This window comes from Heterodontus francisci, chromosome 27, assembly GCF_036365525.1.
Source record: "Heterodontus francisci isolate sHetFra1 chromosome 27, sHetFra1.hap1, whole genome shotgun sequence".
NCBI classification, from domain to species: Eukaryota; Metazoa; Chordata; class Chondrichthyes; order Heterodontiformes; family Heterodontidae; genus Heterodontus; species Heterodontus francisci.
Genome location: NC_090397.1, coordinates 32981026 through 33000745, shown reverse-complemented (window position 1 = coordinate 33000745; position 19720 = coordinate 32981026). Strand labels below are relative to the sequence as shown.

The following is a 19720-nucleotide window of genomic DNA, read 5'->3' as shown; positions in this document are numbered from 1 at the left end:
CCCCTCTTCCTCCTCCCCCCCCTCTTCCTCCTCCCCCCCCTCTTCCTCCTCCCCCCCCTCTTCCTCCTCCCCCCCTCTTCCTCCTCCCCCCCCTCTTCCTCCTCCCCCCCCTCTTCCTCCTCCCCCCCTCTTCCTCCTCCCCCCCCTCTTCCTCCTCCCCCCCTCTTCCTCCTCCCCCCCTCTTCCTCCTCCCCCCCCTCTTCCTCCTCCCCCCCCTCTTCCTCCTCCCCCCCCTCTTCCTCCTCCCCCCCCTCTTCCTCCTCCCCCCCCTCTTCCTCCTCCCCCCCCTCTTCCTCCTCCCCCCCCTCTTCCTCCTCCCCCCCCTCTCTCTTCCCCCCCCTCTCTCTTCCCCCCCCTCTCTCTTCCCCCCCCTCTCTCTTCCCCCCCCTCTCTCTTCCCCCCCCTCTCTCTTCCCCCCCCCTCTCTCTTCCCCCCCCCCTCTCTCTTCCCCCCCCCCTCTCTCTTCCCCCCCCCTCTCTCTTCCCCCCCCCCTCTCTCTTCCCCCCCCCCTCTCTCTTCCCCCCCCCCTCTCTCTTCCCCCCCCCCTCTCTCTTCCCCCCCCCCTCTCTCTTCCCCCCCCCTCTCTCTTTTCCCCCCCCCTCTCTCTTTTCCCCCCCCTCTCTCTTTTCCCCCCCCCTCTCTCTTTTCCCCCCCCCTCTCTCTTTCCCCCCCCCCTCTCTCTTTCCCCCCCCCCCTCTCTCTTTCCCCCCCCCCCCTCTCTCTTTCCCCCCCCCCCCTCTCTCTTTCCCCCCCCCCCCTCTCTCTTTCCCCCCCCCCCCTCTCTTTCCCCCCCCCCCTCTCTCTTTCCCCCCCCCCCTCTCTCTTTCCCCCCCCCCTCTCTCTTTCCCCCCCCCCTCTCTCTTTCCCCCCCCCCCTCTCTCTTTCCCCCCCCCCTCTCTCTTTCCCCCCCCTCTCTCTCTTTTCCCCCCCTCTCTCTCTTTTCCCCCCCTCTCTCTCTTTTCCCCCCCCCTCTCTCTTTCCCCCCCCCTCTCTCTTTCCCCCCCCCCTCTCTCTTTCCCCCCCCCCCTCTCTCTTCCCCCCCTCTCTCTTCCCCCCCTCTCTCTTTCCCCCCTCTCTCTTTCCCCCCCCCCTCTCTCTTTCCCCCCCCCCTTTCTCTTTCTTTTTCCCCCCCCCTTTCTCCTCTCTCCCCCCCATGTTGCAGGATAGAAGGTAGTCAGTTGTATGAATCCTGAATTAGGAAAAATTGATAGTTGGAGGAGATTGCAAGACAGTCAAGGGTTGCAAATGTCGAAGTGTGCTGCATAATGACAAAATTGTTGCAGTACTTTTTCCTATGGCGTCTTTGACAATTATATTTTCTGAGGGAACTTTTAGTGAATGAGTGAATGTGATGATTTAAATTAAGCAGTTAACCAAGGGAGCCACTTTGTATTGTATAATTGCTAAGCTGTGTGCTTATAGGATAACGTTTACTTCACCTGGAGAGATATTAATAGCTCTTAAGATTTTTTAAACTGTCTAGTCATTTCCAAGAAAATTACTGTATATAGCCCTAAGTTATCTAGAAAGCTTACGAGGTGCAACTTTTGGTAATGCAAGAATTTTGAAATAAGTTTCTTTTTTAAATGTGCTCTTTCATTTTGTCCTGCAAATTAAGTGAAAAACTGTCTGCAAAAACTGTAGGTTGAACTGAACCTGAAAGTTTGAAACTGAATTTCTATGCAATCCTCAGTAAAATGTTAATGTATTCAACCTCTATGCCGTATTGCATGTAATGTTTTGCATTAATCCCTGTGTATCTTTTCACTTCCATCCCCCGCCCCCACTTTTTACATTTTCCAAGGTTGGTAGGCATTGTCAGTTGATATATTTAACGTAACAATTTGAATGTCATCTATTAAGCAGTGTATCAGTGCCCAAACATAAAAGTAATTATTTTTGTGCAAGCTGTTGAAAGGCCGATGTTTCCACTTTGTTTTTACTTTGAGCACTGACAGAAAACCCTAACTTCCATTGTGTAATTTGGGAAATTTGTGCACAAGTTACCCACAATTTTCTGCCTTTCGTGGCTGGAAAATTGTGGCAGTGCGACCATAATTGTCCAATATGCACAGATGGTAGGCTAGGTTCTCCAGTCCATTAGAGTAATCATGTAGTAATCAACCCTTAATGGTAATGAACCTTAGTTATCTGATGCATTTTAATCTGCTCTCGTGTAAAAGAACGTTGCCATTTCTTGTATTTTCTTGCAACCAGGAAACAGCAAATAATCCTGTCTCTGTTCCAGGTTCAACAGACTGTATATGCTATACAACAGTTGGAGTAAATGATCCAATGACGTCTGCCTTGCACATCATTGTCGGTTGGTATCTTGACTGTTAAATGTAACTGAAAATACGTATATTCATAAAACACGAGTAACTTTTGAACTGCCTTAGCTATGAACAATCCACTTACCTCATAATTACCCTGTATTCCAGCATTTTCTTGGTCACTGAGTGCTTTAGTCCTAGGTCTGCCTGTTTTTGGGATTTGCATCCTCTCCCCTCTGAAGTATTGTGAAGGGTGATATATAAGTGTAAGTTGTTATTACCTTAATAACTACCTTTTCATTTTGATAGCACAACTTCAGTTTAAGCATTATTATCTATCCTAAGATGATGCAATGCAGCTCCATTTATAGTTCTAATTTTTTTAAAGTTTTGTTGGGCTCAGAATTTTGTTAAATAAGCTGCCAGATATTTGTGGATGCAAATGTTTGCCTTTTAAAAGCTCCTTAAGTCAGTTAATGCTGTGTCAATGCTCTAGATTTTTTTCAAACTTTGTTGCATTTAACACATGGACAAGTTTAAAGAAAATGGGCTAATGACAGCATTATAATAACAAAAATTTTGCAAATATATGCTGATGAATAGTTCAGCCAGTTGTCAGATTGCCGTGAACATGATCTAACATAGGTAGTGATTTTAATCTTTCAAGCAGGATTGACTGCAGCCAGTGTGCAAGGAATAGAGTTTAAGACAGGATATAACATACTACTAATACAGCAGAAACATATGACTGTGACAAGTAACGAGTCCCAGTCCAGATTAGGCAGGATGGTTGGCATGCACAAAAAGCTCTTGCTTTTTCTTTCTCTTCTCTGTGCCTCGTGTTTGTGACTTCTCAAACTACCCAAGAATGAGGTTTGACCCTTCGAAGAGTTTCTCTCCACTGCCTCCTGCACTGAGGCCTCCCAAAGTCTCTTATTTGATACCCTTTTTCAGGGGTGGATTTGGATGGATTATTGAGGAGACCTTTTCGCCCTATAAAGATTTACATAGTTTTGAAATGCGTTGAGTTCTTTGTCTAAACCTTGGGTTGAAAAGCCCGTCTTTAATGTCATTCACCTGCCATTGGCTGCTTGAGCTTTTGCACATACCTTCTGTCCTTGATCAGTCAGGCCTTACGTCATCCTTTCCTTATCTCATCTCAAGCTGTTCTCCATGATTAATTCCATCCTCCTAAGAAATATTCCACCTCTGGCCTTCAAAGATAACTTTCAGAAGTTTCGTTAATTCGTATTTGTCATACCACCATTTATTTATGTCTAAGGAACAAATCAGTGAAATAATTATTCTTGGGTGCTAATGGCTGTAGATAGCCTGAAAAGGGGCTATGGTCGGATGAGGCCTAATGGGATAGCAAGTGGTAGATACTTAAAAGAAACAACCATACAACAAAACTGATGTTGGGCTTTTCATTCAACCTTGCTTAATAATTAGGACTCTAATGGAATACAAGTAAGTTAATTAGTGTGTAGAAGTAGAAGATGACTAGTGAATCACTCTATGGTTCAGCAGTTTAAAAAAAAAATATAAACTGAATGGCCATTATGAACAGCTTGTTAACAGGCCTCATCCGGCCTTAGACAAAGAACTCAACGCATTTCAAAACTATGTAAATCTTTATAGGGCGAAAAGGTCTCCTCAACAATCCATCCAAATCCACCCCTTTAAACTGAATGTGTGCTTCCTGCTATTATTTTTCACACTACATGCATTTGATTACTGAACTCTTATTTAGTTTACTGTCTCCACTTTGCCCGGATGCTCTGCTGGTCTTTTTCTCACATTTAATGAGCAGGATGACATTATCCCTCAGCAGGGTGGGGGAAAGACTCCAGCTTTATTCTCTTTACATCTTGCCTACCCCCAGTCTCCTTTCCAATCAAAAGTTTCTAAGCTTAGGATCTTCGGAAATGCAATTTTACTTTTAGATTCAATTTCCTGATTTATTAGGAAGTAAAACCATATTAACGATGAAGACATATCAAAATTTAACTTGGACATAATTATTCTTTAGCTATTCTTTCCAGAGACAAGACCAGTGTGTAACATTTCTCAGATAAACATTGCATTTATGTCATTTTCTGTTTTGATTCAGGTGACTCTCAACCCATCGATGTCAGTTCAGTTCATCATAAAAACATGTTTTTGAAGTATTCGGTATCTCTATTAGGGTATGGATTTTATGGTGATACACTGATGGATAGTGAAAAGAACCGTTGGATGGGTCCATCAAGATATGATTTTTCAGGTAAATTTAATATATTAATTTATGTTTGAGTACTTGCCCAATTATGCTAATTATACAGCTCTGAAAGGACTGCTATATATGTGCACATCTGTTTTCATCAATTACCTTAGTGACTGGAGGTGGCTTCTGTCCTGTTGTTTGCCTCCAGAACAACACATACTCTTACAATAAGCCAAAAGACTTGCAGGTTGATAGGTAAATTGGCCATTATAAATTGTCACTAGTATAGGTAGGTGGTAGGGAAATATAGAGACAGGTTGGGATGTGGTAGGAATGTGGGATTAGTGTAGGATTAGTATAAATGGGTGGTTGATGTTCGGCACAGACTCGGTGGGCCGAAGGGCCTGTTTCAGTGCTGTATCTCTAATCTAATCTAAGTGTGATGACTGAGGTGGGAGGAGTCTTTTCTAGTTCCACTTCTCCACAGGTCGCAACATGTATTTAAATATTTACCCAGTTACCGATGCAGTCAATCATATACTCTACTCTATCCCAGAATAAAATACACCAACCAAGTTTCTTTAATAAACAACAAAATTATCAGTTTATTATCATACGAGACTTATCCAGTAATGAAGCAAAGCATTAACACACAGATTGTAATATGAAAGTTCTCTTTTTAAATATTTACCCGCCCCCCCCCCCACACACACACACACACACACACACGCATATACACAGAGAAAAAAAAATACAGAAATTCTCGCTGCAAAGGTATGTTACAAAAAAAATACTTTGGCCAAATACTTGCTAATTCTTGAAGAGAAGAGACGATATGGAAGGAAGTCACTGGAATCTTTTAAAGTAATTCTTTTCAGGCGCTGTTGAGAATTAATCTGGTGGTTTTTCCAGCTTCTCAGGAGAGATGCAGCACCAGAGATTTTAGCTCTCCCACACTCGATCTTTGCAGGGTTTCTTCAAAGAGGTGGAGAAAGAGGTGAGCTGGGTGGTTTCTTTTCCCTTGGCAGGCAAAACACAAACTGACTTGAAAACAATATTCAAACCCCAAAACAGAAAATCAACCTCCTGACTTCCATAAACCTTGACATGTGGCTTCTCTGTAAACATCTTCCCAGGTCACCAAGGTTTCTGTTGTTTACTGAGCTTAAAGCACATGATTTCCAGCAGAGATTGTTTTCAAACAACATCTCAAGTGTCCTTTCAGTGAACTTAATTTAAAAAACACATCCATGGAATCTTTTCAGTTTTAACACAAGTCCTGAAAAAAAAAATAAAAAATGGAAGCACTTTCAAAACAGAAGCTTCTAAATATATTGTCATGAAGACCCACACCTGCCAACAATAAGACTTTTTAATCTAGTCATATGGACATCAATTTTAAACTGTTGCTAGAGTGAAGAGATGACTTGTTTAGAGATCGGCAGCGGCTGGAAAAACATTTGCATACTAAGACAGTGCTTGGAGGGACAAAGGAATTGCTCACTGATTCAATTAACAGAGATTGGTCTAGGCAATTGTGATCTACATCTTGTCGGTGTAAGAGACAGCACTACACCCCCCACCGAGAGCTTTGGAATCCACAAGTGCAAGAGTTTGTTTTTAAAATAAAGTGAGTCACATTACTAACCTGCTGGCCCAGGTCTGTTTTTGAACTGCTCACAGGACAGCTTGGGTCAGACTGCAGATTGCAACTGAACTTGGAACAAGAGTCTCTCATCTCCCTCCTGTCTGGCACTCTCTCTTTTACTAATCTCCGGTTCCACTGAAGTCGCTTAAATCTCGAGAGAAAGGACTGCTGCATCGAAACAGGTTTTAAAGCGAGCACTGAGCCCCAACAAAACGGCAAGACGTACCGTCAACCAAAGACACTACATCAAACTCAAAGGGACCGTAACTAAAACGCAGCTATTGTCTCAAACTTTTCCCCTTTATTCTTTCTACTTTTTCTGTCTGTATCTGCTTGTGTATTTATCGCGTATGCTTGCTAGCGTGGTTGCGTCGTGTATTCATAGTCGTTAACCGAATTAGAGTTTAAGATTAATAAACTTCCACCTTTTTTGTTTAAATCTAAGAAAATCTGTCTGATTTCTTTGCCTTACAATTGGAAAGCAGTGAACAAGGATTCCCTGAGGGGGAGCTAAAAATAGTGTTTTTGAAAATTAAACCCTGTTATGGTTAAACCAGATCAAGGCTGAGAGGGAACCCCAAGACCCCTTTCTCACCTGGTCGGAACAATATTATCTATTTACGTTAACTCTAATGTCCTCCATTTCCGCTGATTCACCTTAAATGCTGCTATAAACCTCATCCTTGCCTTTGTTACCTCCTAGATTCAACTATTGCAATGATTTCCCCACTGCCAAACCACCTTGCACTCTTCGTAAATATGAACTCATCCAAACTCTGGTACCCTCTTCCTAACTCTCTCCAAGTCCTGTCCCTGTGCCTGCTGACCTACATTGGCTCCTGGTCTGGCAATGTCTCTATTTAAAAAAATGTTCATCTTCATTTTCAAATCCTTCCATGGCCTTGCCCTCTACTATCTGTGTAACCTCCTCCAGGCCTTAAACCTTGCCTGGTCTCTCTGCTCTTCCAATTTTGGCTTCCTGCACATCTCCGATTTCTCTACGCCCCTCATTGGGCGTGCCTTTAGCTGCCTCGGCCCCAAAGCTCTGGATTTTCCTCGCTAAGCTCTCTACATCTCTATCCTTCTTTAAGATACTCCTTAAAACCTACCTCTGGCCAAGCTCTTGATCACCTATCCTTTATATGGCTGTATGTCACATTTTCTTTGATAAGTTGCTCTTGTTGAGTGCCTTGAGATGTTTGGTTATATTAAGGGCACTGTATGTCATTGCCACTGTTTTTTTGTCGTCATTGTTGTTAAAACCCAGCATCTGTGGAACAATATGGATTTTGACTTCTGTAGTTAAAATCAACCATTGATTCAAAATCCAATCTTTCACTAGTTTCTCTTTTTAATAGGTTTCAAGACCTTTATATCTCACCACAGCTATGAGGGAGCAATTTCCTATTTACCAGCAACTGAAACACTTGGCAGTCCAAGAGATCAGAGTCCATGTACAGCTGGGTAAGCACTCTGGCATTGCATATTCTAATCCATCCCCAACCAAGGTGATGTATATTGAACATTTATTTTGATGTAGTTTGACCATTTTTTCTGAAATTTTGTTCAGGGGAATCAGATTGTATTAACTAACCTGTCAGGAGACAGGGGGAGGCGGTGGCGTAGAGGTATTGTCACTGGACTAATAACCCAGAGACCCAGGGTATTGCTCTGGGGACATTGGTTCAAATCCCACCACAGCAGAAGGTGGAATTTGAATTCAATTAATAAATCTGGAATTAAAAGCTAGTCTAATGGCCATGAAACCATTGTCGATTGTTGTAAAAACCCATCTGGTTCACTCATATCCTTTTCGGGAAGGAAATCTGCAGTCCTTACCTGGTCTGGCTAACATGTGACTTCAGACCCACAGCAATGTGGTTGGCTCTTACATGCCCTCTGAAATGGCCTAGCAAGCCACTCGGTTGTACCACCACCTTCTCAAGGGCAATTAGGGATGGGCAATAAATGCTGGCCTGGCCAGCGACACCCACATCCCATGAACGAATATATTTTTAAAAAAGACAATATAGTTGAACAGACAATAATACTTGTAATTATAAACAATGGATTTATTCTATTAAGGGAAAAATAATACTTAAATGCCTATTATTGATTGTGTAAAATGATTAAGATAATTGCATTATCAAACAAAGGTAACATATACATGGAACATAGTACAATGACTTTGAAACGGGTCCATAGACACTTGCCAGGGGGTCTGCGAAATAAATGAAAGAGCAGCAGCCGGGGATGTCGTGTGCAATCGGATGAAAATCACATTAGTCATTAGCAGCATTTTCACGAGCCTGTGGGTATTGTTGATAGTGAACAAACTAGTGACTGCCCATCATTCCTACTAGCGCTTCCTCACCTCAGTCACCGCCCTCACAAGGGACTATTTTAAATGCTCGCAAACATGCTACTGTGCGCCCATGTACTATGTTCCATGTTTCTAACGACTAGTGTCTTTCTAATGGCACTCACCATTAATTGCACTTGTCCACAAACTTTCTGTGGGCTTTTGCACTGCGACTTGCAAATGTTTAGTGTCAAAACACTGCAGCACCCTCTACAAGGCAAGCAACTGTGTATTACTTTAACCAATCAGATTGAAGCATCCTTATTAAGATGCAGTCGAAACCAGGAAATGCCAGTTAGAATATCAAATTCAATACCAAATTGAGCAGGAAGCAAAACAAAGAGGGAAAGGAATACAGGATTGAGCGAGATAAGAGACTAAGAAAAAGAAAAATGAATGTACTTTTTAAAATTATTTTCAATCTCCAAGAAAACTAAAGTCTGAGGGAATGTGACTCCACATTTTTTAGAAGTAACTTTTCAGTGCCAGAGTGGTGGTTTAGCAGTAATTAAGGCCTGTTAATCTATTTAAACATTCACTTACCATTGAATGAATGAGTCCTAACTTTCCCTGGTGTTTTTAGTGGATATATACAGCAACTTCATATATGTGAACACTAAGTCTTTCAGCAAGATGCCAGTGTAGCAAAGTTCGGACATTAACTTCCTGATTTCTGCATTTAACTGTGCATGTGCGGAAACCAGAGATTGCTGTCCGATTTACTCGCTATTATATTTGCCACAAAATCTAGCCCAATCTGTATTCGGTAGAACTTGCTACTGTTGTGTTTTCTTCAGACTTGGTGAAAAAACATCATGGAATACTCTTCTTTCAGGTGTCACATCTGCAAATGCAGTGGAGAGCAGTTGAGAATACCACAAAAAGAAAGAGAATTCAAATATGTTGATGGTAAGATCTGAAATGTTTATGGTCAGATGAATTATTTAACTGACTTATCCACGTACTTTAAAGGTTTTGCTTCTATTGCATGTAATGCATGGGAAAGTTATTTATGTCAATTGATAATGTAATTTGCTGAGAATGGTGAGAGCAAGTGTTTAATGAGTGCATGTGACTGGTTTTTATTTTTAAATACTGAAGTGCTGTAAAACTGCAAGTCTTTATTTTTTTTGTTCTTTGTGTCAATGTGAATCCCCAGGTGTGCCAGCAATTTTGGGCTGGTGGGGTGGGTTTTTGCACGTTCCACACCAAAGTACCCAGATGTAAGACATCAATTCAAATGCACAGCATGCGGTATAACTCCAGACTAACCCAAAGACCCCAGCCAGATTCAGATATTTCCCACTGTCTCAGCGGCCATAACAAAATCTTTGTTTGCTTTCTTTTGCTGTTGCTCATGTGTACAGGAAAGGTTTTATAGAAAAAAAGACTTAAGAAATAAATCCCTAATTGTCATTGTTTCATTGGTGAGATGTTGTGCCATAATTGGATAAGGATCACATCAGTCGTAGCATGTTCACGAGTATTTAAAATAGTCCCTTGCAAGGGCAGTGACTGAGGTGAGGAAGCGCTAGAAGGAACAATGAGCAGTCACTAGTTTATTCACGAACATCAACAATACCCACAGGCTCGTGAAAATGCTGCTAATGACTAATATGATTTTCATCCAGTTGCTCACAAACTCTCCAGCTGCTGCTCATTCACTTATTTCGCAGACCCGTTTGAGATCGCTGTACTGGACATGAGAAAATTTGTATGGTTACTGCTCTCCTAATTACAATCAGTGACACCTACTGCATTTGCTTGCTTGTGACCATTCATTGAGGATTCATGATCACTCACAGCTGTGATGTTCTCCTTGTCTAATGGCCTGATGTCACTTAATGTCTAGGCTGTGATATGAAAAAAACGCATTGGTGCAGGTGCGAGAGTAAAGATTATGTGGTCTGTGCCTCACTGGTTTATGTGAACGTTTGTTTCTTATTTTAGAAGAGCAACAACAGTGGAAAGGGATCAGAGGAAAATTCCTGGCCATAAATTTGGCAAATATGAGTTGTGCATGTCCAAAGTCTCCTAAGGGTCTTTCACCAGCAGCACACTTGGCTGATGGAACCATTGACCTTATTTTAGTGCGCAAATGTTCAAGATTCAGTTTCCTGAGGCATCTTATCAGGCACACAAACAATGATGACCAGGTATTGATCAATTTCATTTTTCTTTTAATGCTATATGGATAAAAATATAAAATAACAGCCCTATAACCCCACTGTAAAGAATCACTACAGTTTTTTCTTACAGTCTGTACAATGCATATATTTGTATAATGGTCCATCCTCTACTTGAGGAAAAGCATTTTCTTTCAAGTTATAGTATTAGGAAGATGGTAATTTGACAGAATTAGCAAGTTGAGACTAAACCAAGATGAGTAAATACTAACATTAAAACCGTGGAATCTAAAATCAAAAACAAAAATACAGCACATCATTCAATCAAGAGAAAATACAGGTGAATTCTTCAGGTTTGAGTTTTAAAGAAATATCTTGTACTCAAAACTTTTAATGGGTCTTTGTTTGCAGGTGCTGAATGACCTGCTATGCATTTCACATCTCCCTTTTATATAGATTTGTCACATGGTCATGTAATTTAAGTAGAACAATTCAAACCAATAAAATTCCTTTGAGGTTGTTTGTGTCTCTATCTAAACTTGCAAAATGGAATTCAATTGAGTTTAATCAATAATGAGCCACAAACAAAAGTGAGAAGATTCAAATTTTACGATTTAAATGTTACAGATTATTGCAATAAATAGTGGGTAGAAAACTCTGATTTATTGAGTACTAACTTTTGTCTTTGAGCAGCCGTGTTTTTATATGTACATATATCAATACAGCACCTAATAAGGACCTTTTTTTGCAACAACCAAGAAGTAAGGTGGAGAGGATTTTCTTGAGTTGGTTCAACACCTTTTAAAATCAATAACTAGTCTTTTAAACAGTTAGGCTTCTGTAGTATCTTCTCTCTACAGTCTAATGCATGATAAAATTCTTAAAGAACTAATCTGAAATCATGTTTAATGGCATGACTAACGTGGAATTGTATCATTTTAGGCTTTGTCTTGGGCAGAGATAAAGTTACTTCTTGTTTCATAGTGTTAGCTGGGAACATATAATTGACTTTAAATTTAATTTAAATGCTTAAGTTCATTTAAACTTGAAGTGTTATTTACAAGAATACGTGGTCTTCCCTAATCCTTAAACTATCTCAGTGTTTTATCTCCACTGAAGGGTCCTTTGAATTAACTTCATTGTAGTGGGCAGTCATTAGTGTTCGTGTATAGGATAAATCTTTGGAGTTATTATTTGACTGAGAAACAACAGTTGGTGTGTTATTCACCTGAGTATCTCATTTGTATCACAGGTTGATTTTTTTTCTTAAGTTTTTTTAAAAGCTAGGCACATTGGATTTATTCTGTGGAGTAGATTTTTGTTGCATGTGTCGAATGCTGCATGTACGCGAATACAGAATAACTGTAATATTGTGATCTTAAAGAAATGTAGTAAAGATTAAGCATTTGCAAATTGATAACATTACAATCTTGAAAATAATCCTTCGCATAAATTACTATTCAAAAAAGCTTACATTAAGCATACAGATTGTGCTGACTCAAATCGGCACACTCTGCTTTTAGTTATGAGTTGCATGCCAATGTATATACCGGTAGAAAAAAAATGGACTATATCAAAGGTTATTCACAATGTGGTGTCAAGTGATAGCTTGAAGACGCATGTTAATTTCAGCAATGTAACACCAGAATATTATGTCATCCTAGCAACTGATCAGAATTTGACAACACCTTATTAAGCAGACAACTGGGAAAATTCGTCAAATATGTAACATCTGTAATTTGATGGAGGGTGCTAATGTATAACCGTAGGGGTGTGAAAAAACTCTGACTGCAGAATCTCCTCCGTATTGAACTCTTTAAGTGTTTAAATTCAGTATTTAATCAAGTATTATATGATAAACCTATGCATTCAAAAGTTTTAACATTCAGAACATTATGCTTCTGATATTTCAGTTTGACCTTGCATTTGTTGAGGTTCACCGTGTGAAGAAATTCAAATTTACACCAAAATACTGTGACGAGGAGGACAGTGATATCCAGGATGTTGGTAAAAATCTCTTTGGCCAGATCTGTAGGGATCATCCCACCTGCAGCTGTACACAGATTCATAGCAGTTGGAACTGTGATGGCGAGATAATTAAGCATGCAGCCATCGAAGTGAGGTATGTGTTTATTGTCTAATGCATTGTCCCAGTCTGTCAGACAATTGCACAGAAAGACTACAGGGTCACTGACTTCATGAGAAATTAATTTGCCACTGTTCACTAATGTGTGATCCAGTGACTTAAATCAATGAAATGGATATTTCAGATTTTCAGCTGATAAAAGTTTTGAAGTTTAAATAGCTAATTAATTCTTGTACATCGAGTGTATTCAATATGATTGTCTCTGAGAACCAGTGAGATAGTGTAATCACTTCGCAACATAGACCTATCATTCATCTTGAACTTTCCAAACTAAACAGAAAAGTACCTGGGATGAATACATTATCTTATATAAGATAGCTAACACATACAGAAACCCATCTGTCCCCAAATTTAGAATTTCCAAACCAAATCATTGATAAATCCACACAAGTTTTGTGTTTACCTGTCACGGAATGCATTGTTCCTTGCATAGGCATACATCCTATTTATCTACACCCTCTTACCTCAGCCCAGAAAATGTAAGCACAGATTGGAAAAAGCGAAGTCTTGGGGCCCTTCAATGACTTTAGAGGTACTGCTGGAGTTTAAAAGGCTAAAACCATGCACGTGTACTGGTAGGCATTATGTTGCTGGTCCATTTAGGCCTACTCTAATAATTACAATATTGACCTGTGATGGGCAGAAGGTATGAGGAATCCCTGCTGAGCTGCCCAACTCACCATATTGCCAGCATCCTGTTGACTGCACCATGGAGATGCATCATACTCAACCCAATGGAGGTTTGTTGCTTCACCAATGACTGCTTCTCTCTCCTTCCAGTCAAGGTAGGCAAAACTCTGGATGTATAAGAATGTCCACATATGTAGTTTTAAGATGATACATAAGTGTCATTGAAAAAACTCAGATTTCCTTATCAGCTTTTCCGCTGACTTGTTTCAGCATGGTGGAAGGACCAATGCAGGACAGCTTGTAATGCTAAAGCTATCATAGTCACTACACACAGGAGGCCATTCAGCCCATCGAGGCCATGTGATTCTCTGTAGAGCAATCCATTTAGTCCATTCCCTGCTCTATTCCTGTAGCCCTGCATGTTTATTTCCCAGAAGTGCCAAGCAATTTCCTTTTAAAATCATTAATTGTCTCTGTTTCCAACTAGTAGGCAGCGAATTACCACTCTCTTTTTTAAAAAAAAAACTTTGTTCTCACATCCCCTCTGCAATTCATGCCCAAAACTTTAAATCTGTGTCCCCTGGTCCTCGTATGATCAGTTAGTAGGAACAGCTTTTCCTTGTCTAACTTATAGAAGCCTTTCATATTCTTGTACACCTCTATATCAAATCTCCCCTCAATCTCCTTTGCTCCAAGGGGAATAATACCAGCTTCTCCAACCTAACCTTGTAGCCAAGATCCTTCATCCCTGGAACCATTCTGGTAAATCTACTCTGCACCCTCTCAAGGACCTTCACATCCTTCCTAAAGTGTGGCAACCAAAACAGGAAGCAATACTCTATTTGTGGCCTAACCAGAGTTTTATAAAGGTTCAGCATAACTTCCCTGCCTTTGTACTCTGTACCACTATTTATGAAGCCCAAGATACCATATGCTTTGCTAACTACGCTCCCAATATATCCTGCCACCTTCAAGGGTCCTTCTATCCATGCACACTCTTTAGAACTCTGCCATTAAGTCAATATTGCCTCTTCCTAGCCCTTCTGCCAAAATGCATCACCTCACACTTCTCTTATTGAATTCCATCTGCCACTTCTCTGCCCATTCTGTTAGCCTATCTCTGTCCTGTTGCAATCGATTGGTATGATCCTCACTGCCACACCTCTAAGTTCGGTACTGGCATATTTCGAAATGTTACTCTGTATTGCAATATTTAAGTCATATTTTATATAGTCTAGCACTGACCTTTGGGGAATGTCACTGTCTACCATCATCTTCCAATCTGAAAAGCAACCATTTACCACGACTTGCTGTTTTCTGTACTTAAGCCAATTTTGTATCCAAGCTGACACTGATCCTCCTATTCCATGAGCCTCAATTTTGAAAACCAACCTTAAGTGGTACTTTGTCAAACTATTTCTTAAAATCCATACAGATGATATTCATTGCATCCCCTTCATCAGCCTTCTCTTTTACTGCATCAAATAATTCAATTAGATTGGTCAAGCATGATCTGTGTTGACTCTGCTTAATTAACTCAAACGTTTCCAAATGGCTATTGATTTCACCCCCCACCCCCCAAATTATTGATTCTAAAAGCTTACCCACCATTGATAAACTAACTGGCCTGTACAAGGGTGTCACATTTGCCACTCTCCGATCCTCTGGTACCTCCCCTGTATCGAGGGGAGATTATGGCAAGTCCTTCTGTTATCTCCACCCCACTTTCTTTAGCAACCTGGGAGGCAAGTTATCTGGACCAGGCGACTTATCCACTGTAAACATAGCCAGCCTTTCGGGTATATCCTGCCATTCATTTTTCACCCCATCCATTACCCCTACCGTTCCACTTCTACCAATATTTTGTCAGCCCCCTCTTCCTTCATAAACTCCAGTACAAAGTACTCATTAAGTATTCTAGCCTTGCCCCGCACCTTTAAGCATATATCATGCTCTTTGTCCCTAATTGGCCCCACCCTACCTCTTACTATGCGCTTCCTATGTACATGCTGGTAGAAGATTTTTGAGTTCCCTATGTTTGCCCTGGTATTCTCATATTCTCTCTGCCAGTCTGATTTTCCTTTCACTCCCCCTGTCAATGTATTTAGCCTGGTTCTCACTTGAAGAATTCACCTGACATGCATCATACGCTCTTTTTGTATGTTTCATTACATTCTGTCTCCCTTATCATCCAAAGAGCCCTGGCTTTGGTTCCCCTATCTTCCGTCCTTGTTGGAATGTACCTAGGCTGTAACAACTCCTCCTTAAGATTGCCCATTTTCTGTTACAGTTGTTCTTGTCAGTTTTTGGTTTCATTTTACCCTGGCTAGATCCTCTTTCATCCCATTGAAATTAGCCTTTTTCCAACTTGGAAGTCCATATTAGATTATTCCTTGCTCTTCTCCATAATTAATCTAAATCTTATGATACAATGATCCCTCTTACCCAAGTATTCACCCATAGACATTTGGTCTACTTGGGCCACCTCATTCCCCAGCACCAGATCTAGCATTGCCACCTTCCTAGTTAGACTGAAAACATATTGGTCAAGGAAGTTCTCCTGAACACATTTCAGAAATTCCACCCCCCTCCTTTCCCTTTATTCTAACATTTATCCCAATTGATATTTGGGTAATTAAAGTTCCCCACTATCATCACTCCATAGTTTTTACACGTCTGTGATTTCCGTGCAGATTATCTCTTCTGACTGTATTTGGAGGCCTGTAGAATACCCCTAGTAGTGTGATCATACCTTTCTTGCTTCTCAAGTCGAACAAAATGGATTCTGTTCTTGCCCCCTTAGGGCATCCTCTCTTTCGAACACTACAATGTCTTCTTGAATCAGTGCTGCCACCCCTTTTTTCCTTCCCTATCTTTTTTTGAACAATTCGTATCATGGCCGGTCCTCACGGTTTTTAAGCCACGTTTCCGTTATTGCCACCACATCATATTCCAGCACTGCTATTTGTGCTTACAGTTCACCAACCTTATTCACCTTTGTGCATTTACGTACATGCATTCTAAACCTGTCTTTGAGTTCCTCGTAGTCCTTCTTAATCTGCTTCTATCTAATATGGTACTACTTCCTTTCCTAGTACTATCCAGCACTCTGTCTGTCTCCCTTTATGCACCTTATTCCTCCTTCCTACTTCTATATGCTCATGTCCACACCCTAGCAATTTAATTTCAACCCTCCCCACCACACAAGTGAATGTCTTCCCCGAGAACATTGGTCCCAGTCCTGTTGAGGTGCAAACCATCCCTTTTGAATAGGTGCCTCCTGCCACACATGCCTCAAGAATCTGAAGCCCTCCCTCCTGCACCATGCCTTAAGCCGCACATTGATCCTCCCTATATTCCGATTGGTTAACATATGACACTGGGAGTAATCCAGAGATTACTACCTTCGAGGTCTGACTTTTTAAACTTCCTCCCTAACTCCTGAAAATCTGACCCTAGGACCTCAATACCTTCCCTCTAGTTGGTACTGACCTGTACTACAATGTCTGGCTCTTACTTTTCCAGATAATAAAAACAGAATTTGCTGTAAATGCTCAGCAGGTGAGGCAGCATCTTTGGAGAGAGAAACAGTTAACATTTCAGGTTGATGACCTTTCATCAGAACTGGGAAAAGTTAGAAATGTTTTAAGCAAATAAAAGGGGGGGAAGGTGGAAAAGGAACAAAAGGGAACATTTGTGATAGGGTGGAAGACAGGAGAGATTAAATGACAAAAGAGTTGATTGTGCCGGGCCAAAGGGAATAGTAATGGAACAAGTAAAGAAGCAAAAGGTGTGTCTACAGGTGGTGTAAATAGCAGACAGATGAACAGCTGGCATCAGAAAGAAGAATAGGAGAAAAAGAGCAAGAACGAAACATGAAAAGAAAAGGAAACAAAATGGGTGCAGAGATTATGGTCTGAAATGATTGAACAATGTTGAATCTAGAAGGCTGTAGAGTACCTAATCAAAAGATAAGGTGCTGTTCCTAGAGCTCAGGTTCAGCTTCATTGAAACACTGCAGGAAGCCAAGAACAGAGAGACCATCATGAGAGCAAGATGGAGAATTAAACTGACAGGCGACCGGAAGCTTGTGGTCACTGAACGGAGATGTTTCACAAAGCAATCGCCTAATCTGCTCTTGGTCTCCCCAGTGTAGAGCAGACCAAATTGTGAGCAGCAAATACAGTATACTAAATTAAAAGTACACAAATCACTGTTACACCTGGAAGGAGTATTTTGGGGCCTCGTGTGGTAAGGAGGTAAAATGGCAGATGTATCTACTGCGCTTGCATAGAAAGGTGCCTTGGGAAGGTGAAAGGTCAGGAGTGATTGAGGAGTGGACCATAATGTTGCAAAGGGAATGGTCCCTTCAGGATGCTGAAAGTGGAGGGAACAGGAAGATGTGTTTGGCATCATGCTGGAAGTGGCGGAGGATGATCTGTTGATTATGGAGGTTGGTGGGGTGGAAAGCGAAGACAAGAGGAGGGGACAGATTAGAGCAGAAGTGAGGAAATAGGACTGACTATGTCGAGGATCCCATCAACCGCGTTGGCGGGCAAGTCCTCAGTTGAGTAAAAAGAAAGACCTAGCAGATGCACCGGTGTAGAAGGTTGCATCATCAGAACAGATGTGACAGAGACAGAGAAACTGGGATAATGGAATGGAGTCCTTCCGGGAAGCAGGGTGCGAGGAAGTGGAGTTGAGGTAACTGTGGGAGTCTGTGGGTTTATAAAGAATATTTGTTAGCTTATCCCCAGAAATGGAGACAGAGACGTCAAGAAAGGGAATGATTTGGAGATGGACCATCTGGAGGGGAGAGAAGGGTGGAAATTGGAAGCAAAGTTGATGAAATTTTCCAGTTCAGCGTGAGAGAAGGAAACTGAACCAATACAATCATCAAAGTACTGGAAAAAGACGTGAGGGAGAGGGCCAGAGTAGGACTGGAACAAGGAATGTTTCACACATCCTACAGAGAGACAGGTTTAGCCTGTGGTATCCATAGCAACACCTTTTATTTGAAGGAAGCTAATGGAGTTAAAGGACAAGTTGTTCAAAGTGAGAACAATATCAGCCAGGTATGGGAGCGTGGTGGTGGATGGAGACTGGTTGGGCCTCCATTCAAGAAAGAAGCAGAGTGCGCCCAGAGCATCCTGGTGGGGGAATGGAGGTAAGTAGAGATTGGATGTCCGCGGTGAAGAGGAGACAGTTAGGGCCAGCAAACTGGAAGCTGTTGAAGTGATGGAGGCGTTGGAAGAGTCACAGATGTAAGTCGGAAGAGACAGGACAATGGGAGGAAAAAATAGTCAAGATAGGAAGAAATTGGTTCAGTGGGGCAGGGACAGGATGAAACGATAGGTCTGCCAGGGCGCAGTCCTATTTGTGGATCTTAGGAAGGAGGTAGAAGCGAGCTGTTAAGGGACTATGATGGAGATTGTGGAGGAAGGATCTCCAGAAGAGATGAGGTTAATGACGGTCCTGGAGACGATGGCTTGATGTTCGGTGGTGGGGGCCATGGTCTGGGGACATAGGAGGAAATAGGGAGTTGGGATTCGGCCTCTTCTGGTAGAGATCAGTTCACCAGACAACAACAGCACCATTACTGTTCTAGATGTTAGTTCCATTGCATTGTACCAAGCTCACTTGTCATCAATTGTTCAATCCTGTCTTTTACTGGAAATGTGATGCAAACCAAAGGCAGATTGCTGACAAAGTAACTTGCTTATTTTAGAGAGGAACGTGGATTTCAAAGGTGAACATCTATACCATTGTGCTAAAGTTCTAAAAGAGTTTCAGTGCAGTTTTCAATTTGAAAGTTAAACACTGGTTTGTTCAACTCATACGGAAATACTGTTGATTTTGCCGAGATAAGGGTTAAAATTTCTGACTAGGATAAACAATATTGTTGCCTGTGCTAAAGTATTTATTGGCTAATATTGAAACTGTCCTAAATGAAATGTACAGGAATAAACCTTTCCACGTACCCCAGTTGTCTGAATCGATATAAATCATCTTTGGGAATGCAATGATCAAATCTGTTCAAGCAGAAAACATTATTAAATTGGCATTCTTTCAACAGAATGCATATTAATTTAATTGGACTGCATTTATATGCTTTAATCTCTCAGCAATGCCATTATTGATTTTTGGAAATGAGAAGCTAATGCATTTTGTGGATATAATTGATTTGTGTGTTTGCTTTGACAACGAATTGCTTAACAATGAGTGATTACATCAAAGAAGGCATTATTAAGTAGCATTATAACAACTATCTTATCGTCACACTTAAGTTAACACTAATGGCAAACAAAATTGTAGAAGGGAGTCTTCAG

General features: G+C 41.2%; 1 protein-coding gene across 4 annotated transcripts in view; it reads left to right on the top strand.

The window, feature by feature from the left end:
- Positions 1-19720, top strand: part of cerk (ceramide kinase) — an 81537-nt gene that overhangs the window by 54438 nt on the left and 7379 nt on the right. For all 4 annotated transcript variants that reach the window (XM_068059133.1, XM_068059132.1, XM_068059131.1 and 1 more), the window contains 6 exons: positions 2249-2323; positions 4387-4539; positions 7486-7591; positions 9325-9398; positions 10440-10645; positions 12529-12737. In XM_068059133.1, the coding sequence (XP_067915234.1) occupies positions 2249-2323; positions 4387-4539; positions 7486-7591; positions 9325-9398; positions 10440-10645; positions 12529-12737 (823 nt within the window). The remainder of the gene's footprint in view (positions 1-2248; positions 2324-4386; positions 4540-7485; positions 7592-9324; positions 9399-10439; positions 10646-12528; positions 12738-19720) is intronic.